Genomic DNA, 21,519 nt, shown 5'->3' on the forward strand with positions numbered 1-21,519 from the left:
AAGATTCTAAGCATGGTTTATGCTGCAGTCTTTTTGGAGCATTTGGAAGATAAACGATTTATGCTTTAACATAATTGTTTGGTCTAATGTGCAAGTGCTGTGGAGAATAATCACCCAAAACCTCAGTAATTGGAGGCTGCCGGGACCTAGAGTTGCTCCAAAATTCCAGATGGCTCATTGGATTTCGATGTTGGACAGGAGTAGAGAATCCGGGAGGCTCAAGATTCATGTGGGTCTAAAATGTGTTCTTTTTTTTTTTTAATCAGTGTACTCTGTTTTTCGCTGAAAGAAAAAATGATGTCTGTTTTTGTCATCAGGTGGGAGCGAAAAAATTGATGTGATATTTGCCAGGAGCCCAGGATTTGCAACCGGTTAGCGACACAACCAGGAAAACTATTGCAGTTATTTTTTTTTCTCGAAAACGTAGAAGAGCTACGTTTCTTTGTATTATAGATAGAAGAAAGATCGGTCACCATTTACAATGTCCCTAAGGCAGAGCAAGAGAAAACAAGAAGAAAAGGCAAAAGACAAACAAAGATAAAAAAATACAAAGCAAAAACAACAACACCAGGGAGTTAGACCGGACAGGACTAATCCTTCCAAAGAGCTACAAGCCCTCTTGCCCCCACCCAAATCCATAGCCGCGCCTCCATCGAGATCTCTTGCAGAACCACCTCAACTCTCGGCGCAGTCCCGTTGAACACGCAGTCATTGTGGTGTTTCCACAGTCACCATGCTCCGAGGATGATCGGTGAATTGAGCCCTTTCCTACGGTCCTTGCATGCTCATCGATGCGCTTGATGCCACCAAACAGCGAAGGTGTCCTCGGTAGGAGAAGGCGAGAGCTGCTGCAAAATGACTTGGCTGAGAAGCCTAAACCACATCTCACGGGCGAAAACACAAGAGCAAAGGATGTGTTGCACTGTCTCTTCTTCTTGGTCCTAGAATGGGCAGTTCTCGAGGTGTAACATGCCACGACGTGCAAAGCAATCCTCTGTCCAACAGCGATTGAGAATCACCAACCAAAGGAAGAATTTGCAATGACGCAGCGCCCATGACTTCCATAGTCTCTTCCATGGCTCAAAATGAGTACTGTCGGTGAAGTAGGAGAGATAGACCGACTTCGTAGAGAAATGGGCTGACACCGTATGGTGCCAGACATGCCAATCATCCTTATCGGGGTTCAGCACAATATTTTGGAGAGTGTTCCATAACTGAAGGTATTGAATCAAGACTGTTGTTGAGAGACCACCTTTTATGTCACGCACCCAGGAGCGGTCCTCCAAGGTTTTGAAGCTATGAGGGCTGGCACTAAATCTTGGATGGACTTGCCATGTATCCAGCAGTCGGTCCAAAAAAGAGTGGTGGCGCTATTGCCCACCAAGGAGGAAACTGAAATCACAAACATGGCTCTAGTGTTGGTGCTCACAGGGAGATCAAGTCCAGCCCATGGTCGCTCCGGCTCAACCTTCCTAAACCAAAGCCACCGCATGCGTAAGGCCAGCTAAGAACATGTAAATCATGAATTCCCAGGCCACCTAACTCTAGCGGGCGACAAACTTTCTACCAAGCAACAATGCAATTACCTCCATTAGCCTCTTTCCTCCCTTTCCATAGAAACCCACATCGCAGTTTATCTATTGCTTTAATAGCCCAATTCGGAAGACCCGGGGCAATGAGGTGATAGATGGGAATGGCGGTGAGCACTGCAGTAACCAACGTTGCACGACCTGCCTTTGTCATAAGATCAGCTTTCCACCCGAGTATACAGTTCGCAATTCTGTCCAGCAAGGGAAGGATGTCAGGTTTAGTCAATTTCTTCAAAGAGAGAGTGAGGCCCAGGTAGCAGCAGGAAAGGCTGAAACTGCACACAGCACAACAATCATCACTTCCTTCATATCTTGTTCTTGACACTAGATGGGAAGAACTAAACACTTTTGAACGTTTGTACACAGACCAGAGGCTTCTCCAAACATATCAAGAATGCTCATCACAAGACCAAGCTCAGTCACATCAGATCTGAGAAACAATGCCACATCGTCCACATACAAGAACACCCGGTGGCTGAGAGACCTTGTTACTAGAGGCTGCAAGAGACCTTCCTCACCTGCCTTCGTAAACATAGCATTTAGGACATCCATGACAATGATAAAAATCATCGGAGACAGCGGATCACCTTGCCTAAGTCCTCAGCGGTGCTCAATCACCTCTCTAGCCTCGCCATTGACAAGAACTCGAGTGCTCAAAGTTGAGAGAAGATCACATAACAGATTGCACCATTTGTGACAAAAGCTAAGGTGAGAGAGCACTTCTAGAAGTAAAGGCCAAGAAACAGAGTTGAATGCCCTAGAAATATCCAACTTCATCAAGATCCTTGGCGCCTTTTGCCAATGCAAAGATTTTGCAGTCTGCTGGACAAGCAAAAACTTGTCATGGATAGTGCACTCCTAAACAAATGCACTTTGATTGGGAGATACTATCATGCTGAGCCTTGGAGCTAGCCGATTCGCCATCAATTTAGCCACAAGCTTCGCGAAGATGTGGATGAGGCTTATCGGCCAGAAGTCCTTCACTAGGATGGCATCAGTTTTTTTGGGTAGCAAAGTGAGGAGCACAGAGTTCCACAATCCCATCCTGCACGCGTCACCCCGCAGCAAGGTGTGTAAAGCCTCAAGAATACTAGACTTGATGATTGACCAACAAACCCGATAGAATCTACCTGTGTATCCATCAGGCCCCAATGCCTTATCTGGTGAAAGCTGTTGTATAGTTGCCCATACCTCATCCTCTGAAAACAACTCATCCAGCATCGAGAAATCCATGGTGGGCTGGTAGAAATCATCAAGATTCAGAGTATGTGAACAAGGTTCCGTGGTTCCAAGTAACCCATTATAGTAATCATATACCGCATGATGTTTCTCCTCTTGGGAAGTGACAATCCGATCCCCGACCTGCAGCTTTGCAATAAAATTCTTTCGCTTATGGTAGCGAACGTGAAGATGAAAAAGAGCAGTGTTGGCATCTCCCTCTTTTAACCAACTAATACACGACCGTGCACAGGCAATGGTGCGTTCAAGAGATGCTAAAGCAAGACAGTGGAACTTCAGTTTTTTTTGCAACCATGTCTCATCATCCAAGAGGATATGGCCTTCTTGAGCAATGTCCAACCTATGAAGAACCTCTTTTGCAAGCTGCAGCTGTAGCTTGATATTACCCACCTTTTTGCCCCCAAGATTGCAAAGCTTTCGCGAGACACTTCAACTTAACAGAGATTCTCTCCAATGGACATCTAGCACTGACCTGCTGCTCCCAAGAAGCCACCACCACTTCTTGGAAGCCATCCATCTTTGGCCAAAAATTCTCAAAGTGCAAACAACGCTTCCTGTGCACATTATCCTTGAGTTTGATCATCAACGTACAATGGTCGGAGCCCGCCGATGCCAAACTGTATAGCAAGCTATCGGGGTATAAAAGTTCCTAGTCCATCATGCAGAATACACGGTCAAGATGAACCAAAGTAGGAGAGGCTTGTTCGTTCAACCAAGTGTAACACCGACCAAGTAAGTTGAGCTCCAAATCATTCAGCAATCGACGAAACCGACCCATCATTGCTCTGTCTAGGTTGGAGTTGTTCTTATCCTCAACTTGATAGATGAGGTTAAAGTCCCCCATGACAACCCAAGGCCCAGGGTAGCAAGCGCACACATCTCTTAACTCTTGAAGGAAAATATTTTTCTCATTGTCCCGAGAGGGCCCATACATTCTTGTAAGCCACCAATCCGGATTGCCATCACCAGCGAAAATGACTGAGATTGAGTAAGTGTCGATCCTTGTTGGGATCACCCTACAAACACTTCCTCTCCAAGCCACTAGAATACCCCCACAAGTGCCATTAGCCAGGAGGTAGACATGATGGTTAAACTCTAAACCCAGCAAGAGTGCCAAAAGAAACGAAGAGACAGATGCCAATTTCGTTTCTTAGAGACACACAATATCCAGCCTACAAGAATCCACCATGACCCTGACCGAATATCTTCTTGTTTTTTGTTGAGTGCCCTTACATTCCAGATTAAAATATTAGACACATCCATTTCAAACGATGATTAAATAACCAAGAGCCGAGCTTGGAGCACTGCTAGCACATTGCCATGACAAGCTCTGTAGATGGAGTTCGGTCAACAGGCGACATGGACCAACCGAAGAGCACAGCAAGGGCCTCCAGGTGCGCTCGACTGAGTGGGTTTGCAAAGAGCCGCACGTACTCCTCCAAGATGTCGGGGTTGGCCTGCTCTCATTCGTTGAGGAAGCCCAATGACCTTATGACACAAGTAGCAGCCCAATGACGTCGAGGTTGCTGCGCCCAGCTGAGCGCGACCTGGGTTGGGGTGTACACCGGTGAAGCCGCTGGCGGATTTTCTGGTAGTGGCAAGGTCTCCCTCTCCTGGCCTGCAGTGACTGATGTAATTGTGGCTTCAAACTGCATAGGATCGGAGTGCTGGTACGTTAGTGGATTAGAATTCTCAATATGAAGTGTTGTAAACTGGACGTCGGCCCTGCTGTCTTTAAACATGTTCTTCTTGCTGCTCCACTGGTGAGGTTCTCCTTTCTTTGTTTTACTGGTTTGCCACTCCACAGCCACAGGAGAGGCAAACCCGACACGCCGTCAACCCTTCAGAGCACGTTGTGTCAGAGATGCCAACATCTCTTTGGTGCGCCTGATCTTGGGGCTTATCACCGGTGAAGGGCTATCATGGCGGGAGCGGCGACCGTAATCCCCGGTGTCACTTCGACCACACTCACCACATTCTCCGTCCTTGGACTCTCTGACATCACGACATGGGCGCACCAAAGACTGTATTCCTGCCTGGTTTTCCATAGGGAATATATTACTACCCCAAGTCTTCCCAACACCAAGGACCTCTGCTTCCTGTTAGAACTGCTCAACGAACCGACAAAAGAATGTTGAATATTTGTTGGAGAACAAGGAACGGCAAACGCACACGCTATCACATTCAGACAAAACCTTGCCAAAGGGCATCAAAGGACAAGTGATCGATTGTTTCAACATTCCCACATTATTGACGTTGTAGAGAGCCTTCCCATCCTCCTTTTTTATAAATTGTCTTGGTCAGGAAGTCAGAGTATAACCTTTAATCACCAGCTACAAGAGCACTTCAATTTTAGATGCAACTTTAAAATTCCAAACAAATTTCTAAGGTGTATGTTGAAGCTTCAGTGTTGAGTAAAAGGAGGGCAAAAAAAATTGCGTTTTGACTTACAAGTTACAACGGCTTCTAAGCTGAGACGTATTTCCTTTTCAGAAGCGCTTGCCAAAGTCGTTCCACGTTCTTAACCTCCACAAATTTTATTCAGTCCTTCAAAATTCAGTTCATCATAACTCCGATAATCTCGGCTAAATATGCACCATTGAACGAAAAGTTTATTTAACATAAGTAAAATCTGGCACTAGTAATCATAAAATTCCACTCGCGGTATCACAAGACTAGAGAAAAAAAAAAAAACATCATATGAAGCTACAAGCTGCGGGTATTGAGCAACACAAATGGTGCAGGTAAGTAGGTAACCACTGATGTTATAGACTGCAGGCATGCGGTGAGCAACAAAAAAGTTGCAGTCTTGCGCGGGGGAACATTGAACGACACGAGCACACGCGAACGCTGCCGCAGCAGACGTCCAAACCCGCCGCCGCGCTCAGGAGTGCGGGACACGGGCGTCAGGCAGAACATGCGTACTGGCCGGCGTCCAGCTCGCTTCCGGGCGCGAGGGCCTGGGCGGCGAGAAGGCAGGCCGTGACGAGGAACGCCACGGGGAAGGCAACCATCCGCACCATCTTCGGGAACACGTCCGTGGCCGGCGCATGCGGGGCAGCGGCATTGCGCACCACGCTGGCTCGGCGGAAGATGCGTACCAGAAGCATGATGCCGAGGACAGAGGTGGTGGCCGCGGAGATGGCGAAGACGCAGACGGCTACGTCGACGGCGGGACTCCGCCCGGCGAAGGCGAGCAGGAAGCGGAGCGCGTCGGGGCCGCCCAACGCGGCTGCGCCCATGGCGAGAACGATGGTCGGGATCAAGTCGGCCATTGGAATCAACAAGATCGGCACCACGGAGAGGAGGAAGCCAGGGAGAGAAGCAGGGGAAGTGATGGCTTGGGAGTTGGGATCACACAAGTAGAGTCGCGATTTAAGCTCGACAGCTCGATGTTTGATGTGACAGTTCTTTTGTTTTTTTCAGCTTGGACTTGCTCATACCAACCAACCGGCAACCGCTGCAAGGAACCACCCAGTTGATCCGTCCTGGGCTGCTTGGCCTTGTGACCTTGTCTCGTAACCGCGTAGGCGCGTGCCACGCCGCAGTGGGTGGCCACGCGCTCACTGTGGCGTACCCCTGAAAACCACCAGAGCTAACACTGCAAACTGGCCATGACTTGGATCCAGCAGAAGCTAGAACATGTCCTTTTCCATCTAGAAAAGCATGTCTTTCCCCCGCTTTATCGATAGGTTTGTTTCCTAAAACCAACTATGTCAATTGCAGTGGAATTCCGATGATGACAGGAACGGAGCTTCGTTAGGGCCTAGGGGGCCAAGACCCCTAATATTTGTGCAGTTACCTAAGTAAAGTATTAGTATTTAAGTTAATTCATTAGTGTTAATTCATTAGTTAGGTTTTGAATTAATCGTATTTGGATTGTCTAATTTTCAGGTTTGCTCCCTTTGATTTTGAGGGCTTTTATTGTACATTATGATACTGGTGGAAGGAAGTATCTTGGTTTAAATTGAACCATTCATTTAAAAGGGTATTTTTGTAATCAAGTCATCTATAAATTAGATCTAATGACTTTTAGGTCCCGTTTGGATCCTAGGTATTGGGTTGGAAATCCGGAATCGCAATCCGATTTGAAGAGGTGGGTTGTTTGGGCCACGGGCCGAACCCTGTCCTCCGCTACCTGCTGAAGCAGCGTGGTCGCCGCCATAGCCGTATCGCCCCTGCCCAACCTCGATCTGTCACACCTAGGCTTTCCGCAGAGCAGCGTGTCGTGCGCCTCACCACACGCCGCCCTTTGATCCGAATCGATGTTCGGCTTGGAGCCCTCGCCCTCTCCCCCATTTGATCGGACTTCGAACCGCCGCCACCCTTCATTGACCAGCCGGCCAAAGGTGTAAACCTTAACAAATGAAATGAATAGAATCCGAAGAATAAACTAATATTTTGACATTCCCTAATTAAACATATAATTTATAAGTATACCATTGTTTTTTCAATCATATCTTTACGATACTTATGATACTTCTTAATAATATATATGATACTGATACACAAAAGAGTATCATTAGGTTAATTTAAATCACCGAATAAAAAAAATTGATGGCAGATACTTATTTAAGTGTACCGTAAAATCCTCTTATTTTTTGTCCAACTCAGTGATGATGGCATGGGCAAACTTTATGCCTTTCAGAGCCACATGGAACGTGGGGAACGAGACTGATGATACCTATTTCTGAAGCTGTGCACGGAGTATTGTAGTTTTGAATCCAGCACTGCCACGGTTGCAAACACTGGTATAGTTGTATTTCTACACCACTGTTTTTCCCGCGCTCTTATTGACAGAGCAACAGCATGGATAATTGCTATAAATAGAAATTTTTAGATATAATTATATAATTAATTATCAAGAGTTCTATCTATTGAGAAGAGATATATTTTCAATAGATATGTCTTCTCACCATGTATTTTTAACATGTATAAATATATAAACACCATTATCAATGAATAAAAAATCTTTCATTTTGCTACTCTATTGTTTCTCTACTGTTTTACATCGATCCGCAATACGTTATCAGCCACTTTGCTCTCCAAAATCATTAATCGGCCTCACCACCGAAGAGCACAACAAGAAGCACAGAGGGATGAACAGTGCCTTGGTCACTCTACCTTAGATATGATGAGAAAAATTATTAACAATTCTATTGATCACAATATTCTCAAAAATCTTCAGATTAGTGTACACCGCATGTGTCACGAGGAATATTAATTTTAATGTCCTCTTACCTTAAAATTTAAAATAAGCCACCCAATTTCTTGAACACCTTCAAGAACATATATGTGATTCTATTCAGCAATATTATGTACCATCTAGGTACTTATAATGTTGATTGATACATCTACAAAATAGTCTCATATGTGTCCTTATACATAAGGCACCACACTTATGACAAAGTCATTGCTCAAATATTCAAAATTAGAGCAAATTATCCTGAACGCAGGATCAAATCCATTCACATGGATAATACTGTTCCTTAACGTGCATTCAATTATTGTTTGGTTTTGGACACTATTGCATTAGTATACTGTTCCTTAACGTGCATTCAATTATTGTTTGGTTTTGGGCACTATTGCATTAGTACCTTATGTGCACATTCATAATGGTCCAGCTGATTTTCTCATAAAGATAATCAAATAATTTGCATGACCGGCCATAGAATTACAATTTACCAACATCTTGTTGGTCACATACGGCTGTCGGAGGGTGAACTCCTAAAGCAGTGATCCGGAGGGACCCCTTTGAGATTCGGCCGGGGGATGATTCTGAATCTGTCTACGGGAGAAATAAATGGATGTAAATGCGATGGCAGGTAGAATGATCGGATGCAGGATGCAGTAAATGCATTGGGAGGGATTTTTAGACAGGTTCGAGCCGCACTGAGCATAATACCCTACTCCTGTGTGGATACTATAAATGCACTGTGAATGTCTCTCAGGGATGTTGCTGGTTACAAGAATGTTTGTCTATCCTAGAGTTTCGGGCTCCTTATTCTTTGGTGATCTCAGCTTCTGTACTTGTACTGAGTGTTCTTCTATCTTCGTTCGGAACGGGTGTGTCGACTCGGGCAGTCTCTTCTTCTCTCGTGTCCGCCGGCTCCCTTTGAATACTTGCCGGCGGTAGCGTGCCCCGAAAGGGAGGGCACAAGTTCCAAGGTGCTATAAATGGAAAAGCAGCCATCATGGGCTGTTGCGCGAAGCGACGGGGGGTTGAAAACGCGCCCCCACCCGGTCTCGGTCATCATGATGGCGTCCTGCAACGGGTGCCACAGAGAGGGCCCACCGGGCAGCCACCGAGCAGCCCGGCGTGCCCGCCCGGTCTTGTACGCCTGACATAGTAGGGCGGCAGGCGGGGCGCCTTGGGCCTCGCGATGATATCCCGAGGTGCGTCGGATGGCGTGGGATGGGACATGTGCATTAAATATCTCCACATTTCCCTGCCAGGTCGTGGCAGGGACTGACACCGAGCGCGGCAGGAGCAGTTGAAAGTGACATGCCACGCGCCCTCTTAAATGCGGCATCGGGCATTTCACTGGCTGACACCTCACCGCTGGACCTCTGTGGGGGCCACCAACAAAGGACTTCTTGGGCCGTCAGGGAACCAAGTGCTCGGGAGTCACTGTTCACATCCCCGAGCACTCTCTCCCGGAAATACCCTCTCTTGGCCCTCGGGGAACCGAGTGCTCGGGGGCTACTGTTCACGGCCCCGAGCGCTCTCTCCCAGAATTGACTGTTCGGATCCTCGGGGAACCGAGTGCTCGGGGGCCGCCGTTCGCAGCCCCGAGCAATTTCTCCCGGAACTACCTTCCTTGGGTCCTCGGGGTACTCGGGTGCTCGGGGGCCACTGTACGCAGCCCGGAGCACATCCTTCCCGGTACTCGGCTTTTCTGGTCGTCTTGGTCCTCGGGGAACCGAGTGCTCGGGGGCCACTGTTCATGACCACGAGCACTCCCTTCCCGACACTTGGTCTTCACATATCATCGGGGGACTCGGGCACTCGGAGACCACTGTTCATGGCCCCGAGCACCCCCTCCCGGGACTTAGTCTTCTCGTACCTCGCGGAGATAAACCTCGTGGGAAGGCACCACGTGGCAGATTGCTGGCCCGTCCTCGGGATTCGGGGACCCCTGGTTCCGGATTCACCGACAAGGACAATTCCCGATATTAAAGGGAGATTAATACCACAAAGAATACCAGAAATCATAAGAGAATGTCATACACGTTCACATTCAGTCCTCATATCCACGTACCTGATATCTGAATCCTTATACAAAATATCTTGTATTTGCAACATATTGCAAATAACCTGCCAAGATGCATTTACTGACAACAAAGGTATCACAAAATCCTATATTTCTACTAGGAATGTACCGGAAAGAGTGGAGGTACCAAACAAAATCACTCAACTCCTAAATTAAAATAAGAGGGAGAGAAGTACGGTCACAAAGGATAAAGCTTCTTGCAAGTTACCGCGAAAACAGAGGAATCCCTCCTCCCAGATAGTAAATGCAAATTAATATTAAGTTGATAGACACCTTATGGATATTCACTATCCAAACGCCTATGGATGTTCAGCATCCAAATACTCAGCATAAATATGTACACAAATTCAGACGTTGGGTCATGAGAACACCCTAACTCTATTATTTTGAGAAATACACGGAGTTAAATAGGATAATATTTTCACAAACTATGTTGATTCCACAGAATCAATCAATAACAAAGACTACAAATTGTCGACAAATATTTCTCCTCAAAAATTACAGAAGATCTTCAATTGGATCCAGGCTAAAGTTTATGGCCATGACTGGGTGCCTCAAGCACTTGATCTTGACTAAATAGAATGAAGCAATTGATGGTAGAATTGCACTCGCTTATAAAAAGAGAGGTATAATACCTACACCTTCAATGTCTTCTCTACGGAAGAAAAATAGATTTTAATTCTATAAGGTGGTGAAATAGCGAGGCTAGTAGCACAAGGGTTCATATAGAGGCCCGACATCAATTATGGTATGTGTGAAAATTATATTCTCATATTCAATATCATTGGCAGTTCAAATGAATTTGATAGATTTGGACATATAAGTTTCTAATGGACTTCACATTCTGAACTTAAATACAAATCACAATATATATTGTGTACAATTTAAAGTCACTCCATGACTTCAAGCAGTTAAATTGATTATGGTACAACTGACTAAATGAGTTCCTTCCATACAAGGGTTACTCTAACCATGATGATTACGTATGTGTGTTCATAATGAAATTCCAATTGAATTTTGTATCATTTCCAAACCACACACGACAAAGTATGTAATCATCTTATGATGGAATTTGAGATGAATGATTTGGTTAAAACTAAATTTCACTTAAGTCTACAACTTGAGCATATTCCTTCAGGAATATTTATCTATCAGTCCACCAATATCCAAATGATATTGAAAAATCGTATCCATCAAAAATACTTATGGTCATTCAATTGCTAAATATGAATCAAGATCGGTTCATACATTGGGTTGACGATGAAAATATATTGAACCTACAGTTCTATATCTTAGTGCCATCAAAGCGCTCATGTTTCTTGCAAATCGTAACAACCCTAATATTACATTTGCAGATAACTTGCTAGCTTAAATAGCGCAGCTCTAACAACGCCATTAGGCGAGAGTCGAAGAAGATATCCACAGATATCTTTATGGCACCAAAGATCTAGAATTTTCTATCAGAAAAATCATTATATGACCATAATGGGATATTTATATACTAGCTATATAACTAATCTCAACGTCATAGCACAGACTGATTTTATAGTGATATAGCCTTCTCATAGGAGTCATCAAAACAGATTCCAGAGGCTACTTCCACCTATCATTTTGAAACATCACATACATGTGTTTGGTTTCGCAGAATGATAATCCACATAGAACTATCATGTGGTATTAGTTCCATTGAATGATCAGCCATTATCTATGATGATAATTCGGTATGCATTGCTCAAATGCAAATAGGTCACATAAACAGCAATATAACCAAACATATTGCTCCTAATTGTTCTTTACTCATAATAGGGAGATAGACATCTTGCAAACTAAATCATATAATAATCTCGCTGATTTATTCACTAAGTCCTTACCAACTTCCACATTCCAATATTCACGGAATTGGTATGCTGCGACTCCGAGATTTGCAAGATTCGGGGGAGTTTATCCCGAAATAATAACCTGTTTATATTATATTGCACTCTTTTCCTTTATGATTTTTTCCTATACAGTTTCTCATATAAGATTTTTAATGAGGTAATATCTATACAAGATCATATATCATATCTCTTCTTTTCCCAATTGGGATTTTTAAAGGAGGTACACAAGACATATCTTTTGTTCTCTAAACTCGCTAATGTGTTTTTCTTTTTAAAGGTTTTCTCATATGAGTTTACAAAGAGACAATAATCAATATATGTTGTCTCATTTTCTGCTTATTTTTCCACAGGATTTTAAAGAAGTTTTAATAGCATATCACTATTATTCCTCCTATTTTCCCAAGAGGTTTTTCAGAAGTTTTAATATGATCCATAGATCATAATTATTGTTCTCTAAGCTCACCAAAATGAGTTTTTCCTATTTAGATTTCTCATATGAACTTACAATGAGGCAATAACCAATATATGCCATATCATTTTCTCCTTACTTTTTCCCATTGGGTTTTGAAGGAGTTTTAATGGCATATCAATAAATTATTTTCTTCTCATATTTTTCCAATATGATTTTTGGAGTTCTAACAAGAAGTTTACATTCAAGATATTGATCAAGGGGGAGTGTTATGAATAGACACTTTTAGATATAACTATGTGATCAATTATCAAGAGTTGTGTGTATTGAGGCAGGGCGACAAGATCTGCCGTCTTGCCGATCTGGAGCCTTGAACTTGGAGGATCATCCGCCAGCTGAGAAGGGCATCGTCCGCCATCGGCAGTCTCTTAGGCTCGTGGTCGCAGGGAGCACGGTCACAAGCAGAGAGGAACAGTAAGAGAGATTGCATACATGTATTAATTTTTTGGAATAAGTCCAATTTTGGCCCCTCAACTATTGCGTTTGTTCGATTTTAACCCACAACTACGAAACCGGGTAACTCTCACCCCAACTGTCAAAACCGGCTGAATTTCTACTCCGAGCCTGTTTGAGGTGGTATTTGGGTGACGTGGCAGCTGTTTTCGCCATGTTGGTAGCCACATCACATGTTTTCTATTGACATGTCAGCCCACTCAACAAAAGAAAAATAAATTAAAGCATATGATGGGTCCCACCTGTCAGTGCCAATCATCTCTTCTTCATCCTCCCCTTTGTCTCTCTTCTTGCCTCCCTCCTCTCCCTGTAGTTGACGAAGTAGATCAAACCACCGTTGCCACTCTCCACCAACCAGATCAAGCCACCACCACCACTCTCCACCAACCAGATCAAGCCATCGCCGCTGCCTATGCCACTCTCCATCAACATGTCTTGCACTGGTGTAGACGTGTTAGCCTCAAGTTCCACGGTGCCGCCGTCATTATCTCCATGGTCGACTGAGAGCCATCGTAGCCATCCACTGCACGGCGTGCCCTTCATCTTCTGCGTCATGCAACATGTCGAGGATTTTGCGAGCTCGAGCTCGACCAGTTGGGGTCCAAGTTGCGAACACCGGCTTGAGGAAGCTATGTCTGACCTCCTGCTGCCTCTATGCGCGGAACCGTGCCAGCTGGAAGACAACCGTCGCCAACGACCTCCAACTCATCGCACGACAGGGGGTGGTGACTGCTGCCATCAAGGAGATTCTATTGCCATAGGGCTACAGCCATGGTGGGATCCACTTCTTCGATGTTGCAGCACCGCCATTAGAAAAATTTGCCTCGTCCGGTGTCGACGGGTTCCTCTGGGATGGCGCAGCGCAAGGCCAAAAACCCATTTTAGGTAGTGGGGAACTCGAGCTCAGCACGAGAAACTCAATCTGAGCGGTGAGGACCTCAAGCTTCGCACGAGAACTCCATCTGGGCGACCGAACCTCGAGCTCGGCGCTGGAACCTCCATATGGGCAACGGGGGCCTCGAGCTTGATGGTAGGGAGCTTGATACTGGTGTTCCTTCGCTAGCTGAGTCGAGTCCGAGCTAATCGTTGCGGGTTCTTGAACTTGATTCAGCATTTCCTTGCAAAAAGGGGAAGAGACTGAGTTTGAAGACGAGGAGGAAGAAAGGAAAGAAAGAAGAGATAATGACAGGTGGGCCTGAGACACGTCACGACCAAGTTGGCAAAAAAACCTGCCAACTTGAAGAAATGTGCCAGCGTGGATTCGAAAACTGCTGCCACATCGTCCAAAATCAGCTTTTTGTGAGATCAGGGTAGAAATTGAGCCGGTTTTGATAGTTGGGGGTAAGGGTTACCCGGTTTCGTAGTTAAGGGTCAAAATCGGACAAACGCAATAGTTGAGGGGTCAAAACTAGACTTATTCCTTTTTTTGGCAAAAAGGCTGAGGGCCATGGCCCAGGTTGGCTGAGCCCAAGCTCCATCCCTACGAGGCGTTGATGCGTCTGTGGTGCCCTCATGGTGGCCGTGATGATCCCAACTCCCACGCCTTCATTCTGCATGCCGTGTACCAAAAAGTCCAGATTCACGGACCCGACCAACGTCTTGCCCCTGTTTTTCCAACCGTACCACACAGGTCGGACGGGGGCGCGACTGGTGGCAGGCGGCCAGCTAAGCGCGCTCTATCGATTTGTTTGCACTTTGGAATGCTGCGTGACTTGTGGTGCCGGGCAGCAAGCTCATGCGCGTGTGCGGTATCGCGTGGCACCATGCGACCGGCTGTTGTGACCAAAACCTGGAAGAAATGTCGCCACAACCTCAACTTGTCTCACCAAGGGTGTGTTTGATTCACTGGACTAGGTTTCGTAAAGCTGCATCGTATAAGCAGGCTGAGGAAAAACAGATTGAGCGGAGTCATATTTGTTGAAAAGAAAAATATTTGTTTGGTTGTATTTGTTTGTATAAGCTGAGCTGGGTTTCTGTTTAATTGACTGAATATGAGCGGATGTAAGAGTTGAGATTATGATTGGTTACTCGTAATAAGATGATTTTATGATACTGACAAGTGGATCTACCTGCATGAGCGGATGCAGAGCCTGCATCCATCGGGCCAAGCTGCAAATCAAGTTTCACTCCTGAGGCAGGATGAGACCATATATTTGCAACTGTTGGCTTAGGCTGCAACAGTAGATACAGGTAATCAAACATACTTTTTTTTTTCAAATTTTAAGTATCCGCTGAATCAGCTGAGTCAGGACGAGGAATATGTGAGAACCAAAGACACCCCTAATGCAGTGTCTCGTGGCCTCACCGAAAGCGGTGGTAGTAATAAGACACTGTTTGTTTGCACATGGATTGTGGATTCTGCAAACAAACGGTTAGATTTTGGAAGTGGATTCTGCAAATATATGTCTGAATTATGACACAATTCATAATCCACTCAAGATAAGTTTCTACAATTCATAATTCACAATCTACAATCTAGAATACATAATACAAAATGTAGAAGGAGAATAAACATGACCTAACTATTATGGCACTATGTCCACCGCATATTTTCTTTATTTTTTTTCTTCCTGATTCCACTCATCATTTATACATTTTTTATTTTCTCTTATCTCTAATAGCTTCTCTTCAAAAGGATTCATAAAGTGAAATGAGAGAGAAGGGATTTGTAAAGGAAAATAAGAGAGAATCCAATCCAAAAGAGAATGATCTTAAAAATCCCTTCGTAATAAGAATCGTGAAAAAAATCGTTAAAACACTAAAAGAGAAAATCTTTTCGTAAAGGAATTGCAGATCCTAACGAAAATCGGCTGAGATGATGCTGGAATGAAACGGTCGGCCCCATTCCTCTTCCAACTCCAGCGCATCCATTCAGCTGTCACGCCGGGCCAATATTTTTTTTCTCGGCCATCCACCGCCCCCTCCTGTCCCTTTCTCCGCTGAAAGAAAGGGAAACGAAGAAAACGACCACTAGTCCACTAGTTCTTTTGTTTCCTTCCTCGCGCAGGCATGTGATGCCGCTCGGTTTCGATGGGGGAACAGAACGCCTCTCCCTTGATGGGGGGGGGGGGGGCGAAGCCAGGCGCTACGGCCGGCCGCGTTGCCTTCGTCCTTGTTCGGCAAGGCAGGGTCAGGTCCGCCGTCCACGCATGACGACTGATGTGCCCGTGGACCAAAAATGTTGGGCAAGTGGCTCGCGAGCTCGCGAGCTTTTTTTTAAATAATAATATTTTTTTTATTTTTTTAAAAAAATAATAGCTAAATTTATAAAATCATAAGAATAAATACATGTCGGCACGTAAAGTGCTGATTAAAAATCTGTTAGAATACATCTTACATGGTAGTGGGTCTATGGTCTATTGACACGTGCCGACAGGTTATATGTCTCGTAGACGATATTCAAAGAAAAACTAATAATATTTTTATATAATCTTGGAGGGAGATAATATTTATATAAAAATTGCGCATCTCGATGAGATCTACATCTTTATAGTTGAACATATTTTTATTTTGAATATGTTTAGATAAAAAAATGATTAGAAGTTCTAAATCTAGTTTTTCATATCTGAAATTTATTACCACTTTTTAGTATCTATATAAATTTAAATAGAAAAATATTCAACTACAAAGTTGTAGATCTCGTCGAGAGACACAATTTTATATAAAGATTATCTTTATCCGAGATCACATGAAAAAGCTATGAATTTTTCTTTGGATATCATCTGCGGGACATATGATATATTGGCACGCGGAGTGCTGATAGACCCCTGGATCCACTATCACATAGGATGTCGGTAGGTAGAGTGCCGACAGATTCTAGTCGTGCCGACAGTTAACTATTTTTGTAATTTTATGAATTTAGCTATTATTTTTATAATTTTTTAATAAAATAATATTATTTTAAAAGAAATCCTCGCTAGTTCTGATCCGTGTGTGCTCCTCCAATTCAACTGTTACTGTCAATCAAGCGGATCACATCCTGCATTCCTAGATTATTGTCGTCAGTTGTACATCATTGTTTCACCCTGAGATACTGAGACAACGTACGGTGGTCTACTGTAGCAACTTTTGTATTCCGGTTATTATGTCACCTGTAAAGGGTGAAAGATATACTCTCCTATACATATAATTTGTAATATAGTATTTTAGAAATAAGTTGATAATCTTATCTATCTCTTCTCTCCATAAAATAAGTTAATGAGGGAGAACTTGAACTTTGGACCCATTATATAGGCCTTTCTCTTTTTTCAGCTCGCTGTTCTCTTTAAACTTGAGCCTTTTGTTAGAAGAGATTCTCGCCGCATTTTATCAACTGTGATGGCAGCACAGAATAGCGCCGCGCGCATGAATGATTCGAGTCTCTCGGTTAGACAGAGAAGCATTGCGGATAAGGATCAGAGGGACTAAAGCATGTTGATTGGCTTGTAGATGATGGCACGACGCTACACGCTCGTTAGAAAAGAGAGATGCTCCACTCCGTGACCGACAATCCTGGAAGTAGGAATGGTCGGCCCCGTTCCTCTTCCAACTCCAAATGTCCTTGTCATCAATCAGCGCATCCATTCAGCTGTCACGTCGGGCCGATATTTTCTCGGGCATCCACCGCCCCCTCCTGTCCCTTTCTCCGCTGAAACGACCACTAGTGCTTTTGTTTCCTTCCGCTCGGTTTCGATGGGGGAACGCAACGCCTCTCTTGACGACTAGCGCATGACGACTGGCGCATGACGACTGGCGTGCCCGTCGACCAATAATGATGGGCAAATGGCTCGCTCGAGCTTTTTTAATAATATTATTTTATTAATTTTTTAAAAAAATAGTAATTAAATTCATAAAATTAAAAAATCGATACATATTGGTACGCAGAGTGTCGATTAGGAATATATCAGTACTCTATACGCTGATATCTTACGTGACAATGGGGTTCGTCGGCACGCCACGTGTCGATAGGTCATATGTCTCGTAGACGATATTTAAAGAAAAATTAATAATTTTTTCATATGATCTTGGATGGAGATAATCTTTATATAAAAATTATGTCTTTCGATGAGATCTATATCTTTGTAGTTGAATATATCTTTATAGTTCTTTATCTAGTTTTTCAGATCTAAATTTATTACCACTTTTTAGATATCTAAACAGATTTAAATAGAAAAATATTTAACTAAAAAATTATAGATCTCGTTTAGAGACAAAATTTTCATATAAAGATCGTATTCATCCGAGATCATATGAAAAAGTTATAAATTTTTCTTTAAATATCATCTGCAGTGCATAAGACATATCAGTACGTGGAGTGCCGACAGGTCTCCAAATCCATTGACACATAGGATGTCGATAGTTAAAGTGCTGATAAGTATCTATTCTTACAATTTTATAAATTTAACTATTATTTTTATAATTTTCTTTTAAAATAATATTATTTTAAAAGAAATCCTCTCTCGTTCTGATCCGTGTGTGCTCCTCCAATTCGACTGTTACTGTCAATCAAGCGGATCACATCCTGCATTCCTAGATCCTCGTCGTCAGTTGTACATCATTGTTGGAGAAAATGCTTTACCCTAAGATATTGAGACAATGTATGGTGGCCTACTGTAGTGATTCTAGTATTTAATTATCACATTATCTGTAAAGGGGTAAAAAATCTAACATACCCTTTTATACATATAATTATAACGTAATATCTTAGAAGTAATTTAATAATTTTTCTACTCCTCTCTACAAAATAAATCCTCAAGGGGCAATGGGAGAGGACTCGAACTTTGGACCTATTACACCGACTTTGTCCCTCTCTCCTTTCGGCTCGATGTTTATCCCTAAGCTTGAGTCTCATCATTAGAACAGTTTCTTACCACATTCTGTTTGGAGAACGTTTTCGTGCGCCAACAATCACTGTCCATAAGGTCCTGTTTGGCGAGATGCATGGAAGCGGCAGAATTGATGCGACTTGGAGTAAGAAAATCCGATGGACACACACGTAGGGTGAAAAATAGATAGCAAATATTCATATTATCTGATATTCGTATTCAATCGAACGTAAATATAGTAAGAAAAATCTATATCAGATTGATAGGTGGATACAAATATGGATATATCCAAATTTGTTTTCCCAAAAATAGATACAAATAATATCCGTATCTAAATATGTAGAAATACTACCATATAATATACATTCGAGTAACATAAAGTTCTATTATTTTATCTTGTTCTCTTACTCAATTCTTTTGATTCTACTTATTATTTTACTATTTGATATTGTATCGCGTATATTATAGTGATAAATCTGACCCTTTCATCTCCCATCCAACGGTCCAAAATCATCTAAAGTCATAGTATTGTATGAAAAGTGGCTATTTGCCTTAAGGCAGAGGATCAATCCACCAAAAATGAAGTTCCTTAAGTTGAATTGCCGTCGTGTCAAATAAATTTATTATTTCACAATTTATCGTTAAAAGCTGTAGGATATTCACATACAACTGAATCTAGTATGTAAGGATGCGGATTCGTATTCGAATAATCTGAGTCATATTTGCATTCAAAGATATTTAAACTTGTATTCGTATTAATATATAGCTAGCAATGTGAAAAGTGAAATATTCTATTCATACCTGATCCGCTTTCCACCCCTACACATGCTAAAGGTAGAACAGAAGACTGTCCGCACCAAACCGATTGAGGTCACACGCTATAGCAATTTCACAATAAGTGGGCATTAGGGTTTGAAAAATCATTGAAAGCCGCTCGATATTCGCAAATATCAGTCAATTCAGTCTGTACCGTATTTATAAATCGATCGAGTTTTCGAATTGGAATTCAAAAAATCACAAAAAATTCTAAAAATACTAGAGACAATTCTAAGATCTTATGTGAATTTTTTTCAAACATAATGTCGTTTGCATCATATTTTATGGAGAGAAAATTTGAAAAAAAAAAAAGAAAAATGTTGAAATAGGCCGTATGAACATGATGATTTGACCCATAACATTAAGGAAAATTTTAATAAGCAAACACATATTTTTTATGTATGACATATCTTAAGAGGATCTTTAAAATTGGTTTCACTTCATTTAGAGTTTTATTAATTTCTCCATAATTTTTACAAAGTTCACAAGCAAAAAGTGAGCATGGTAAGAAACAACATTGTAATTAACTTTTTCGTATATACCATTATTTTTTTCTACATAAATAATAGTATAAGTAAACTAATAAAAGTGGTTTCACTAATTTTGGAGATGTGATTGGTTAGTTATGAATTAATCTAGTTGCAACACATTTATACAATCATGCATGTTAAAATAACTATTTCATGAGTTCATGTATTTTTTAAAAGACATAGAATCGTGTAAGAAGACTAAAAAAATTGGTTTTATGTTTTTTATTAGCAAAGAATTAACTACGCATTTAACTAGGTTTAGAAAATACATTTTCTCACATAAAATATACAACTTTTTGATGAGTATAAATACTTTTATCATGTTGATCATGTAAGAAGGAAACCAACAAATTTGTTTCAAGCTCAGATAAATTAATTATCGATTTTATAAGATTGAGCTATTTTTTTGGGTTTTCTTAAACTTGAGCAATTTTTGATAAAATCAAACAGTTTTTGATAAAACCGAGCGGTTTTCGAGCACAAATGAAATACGAGAAATGCAGTCAGTTTTTGGATCGGTTTTCGGTTCAAATCGAGCGGTTACTAAATCATCGATTCGGTTGATTTTTGCCTTCAATTCACAAATTTGACCGACTAAATTTGAGCGAATTCTCACCGAATTTTGACTGCATTTCACGATTTTCAGGAATTTTGGAAATTCGCCGCCGAGTGATTTTTGGCCTTCAAACGCATTTGTGAACCCTGATGGACATATCTTTGTGAAGTAGCGATGTTTCCGGAGAATCTCACTAAATCTAGCAGATAGCCATGAAATTGTCAGGTTATATACACTCTTCTCTTTTCTTTGTCGATGGCCCCTGTTTGATCGACCCATCATGATTGTGGGGATACAAAGTATCAACTACAATGCATACAGTATTGTGTTGGATTGATCTCAGCTTCCCTCACGTAACTCAACAGGGAGACTGAGTCCTAAGGGGACTACATCCCTCATGTACGCACACTGATCGGATGTGCAACCACCATATTATTCTGTCTGCTTGGAAAGCTAAAGTAACGGTTGTTCTTGACGTTTTGGACCTTGATTATGCACTAAGGGTTGACGCTCCCACAGCTCTCGCCGTTGGCGTGAAGAATTATGATAAACTTAAGAAAAACTTATGATGCTATTGCTGAAGAGTGGGAGCAGTCAAACAATGTGTCTCTAATAGTTATGAAGAACTATATATCAGTTGGGATAAGAGGAGCAATCAATGACTCCGATACTGCTAAGACATAACTGGCATCCATGGAAGAGTAATTCAAAGGCACCTTCAAGGTTTAACCAGTATACTCATTCAGAGACTTTTAAGCACTAAGTATGATGGGTCTGACAACATAAGAGAATATATTATGATGATGACTGACATAGCTTGCAAGATGAAGGGTGTGGACATAGAGATCTCTCAGGATTTTATTATCTATTTTATTATGACCTCCCTACCTTCTGAGTTTACTCCATTTAAGT

General features: G+C 42.4%; 1 protein-coding gene across 1 annotated transcript; it reads right to left on the reverse strand.

Moving 5' to 3' along the window:
* Positions 1-5,510: 5,510 nt before the first annotated feature.
* On the reverse strand, positions 5,511-6,288 carry LOC133931311 (uncharacterized). Its single transcript, XM_062378165.1, has one exon. The coding sequence runs from the start codon at positions 6,101-6,103 to the stop codon at positions 5,735-5,737; it is 369 nt and encodes a 122-aa protein (XP_062234149.1). The 5' UTR covers positions 6,104-6,288; the 3' UTR covers positions 5,511-5,734.
* Between the last annotated feature and the right edge of the window lie 15,231 nt (positions 6,289-21,519).

This window comes from Phragmites australis, chromosome 10, assembly GCF_958298935.1.
Source record: "Phragmites australis chromosome 10, lpPhrAust1.1, whole genome shotgun sequence".
Classification (NCBI taxonomy): Eukaryota; Viridiplantae; Streptophyta; class Magnoliopsida; order Poales; family Poaceae; genus Phragmites; species Phragmites australis.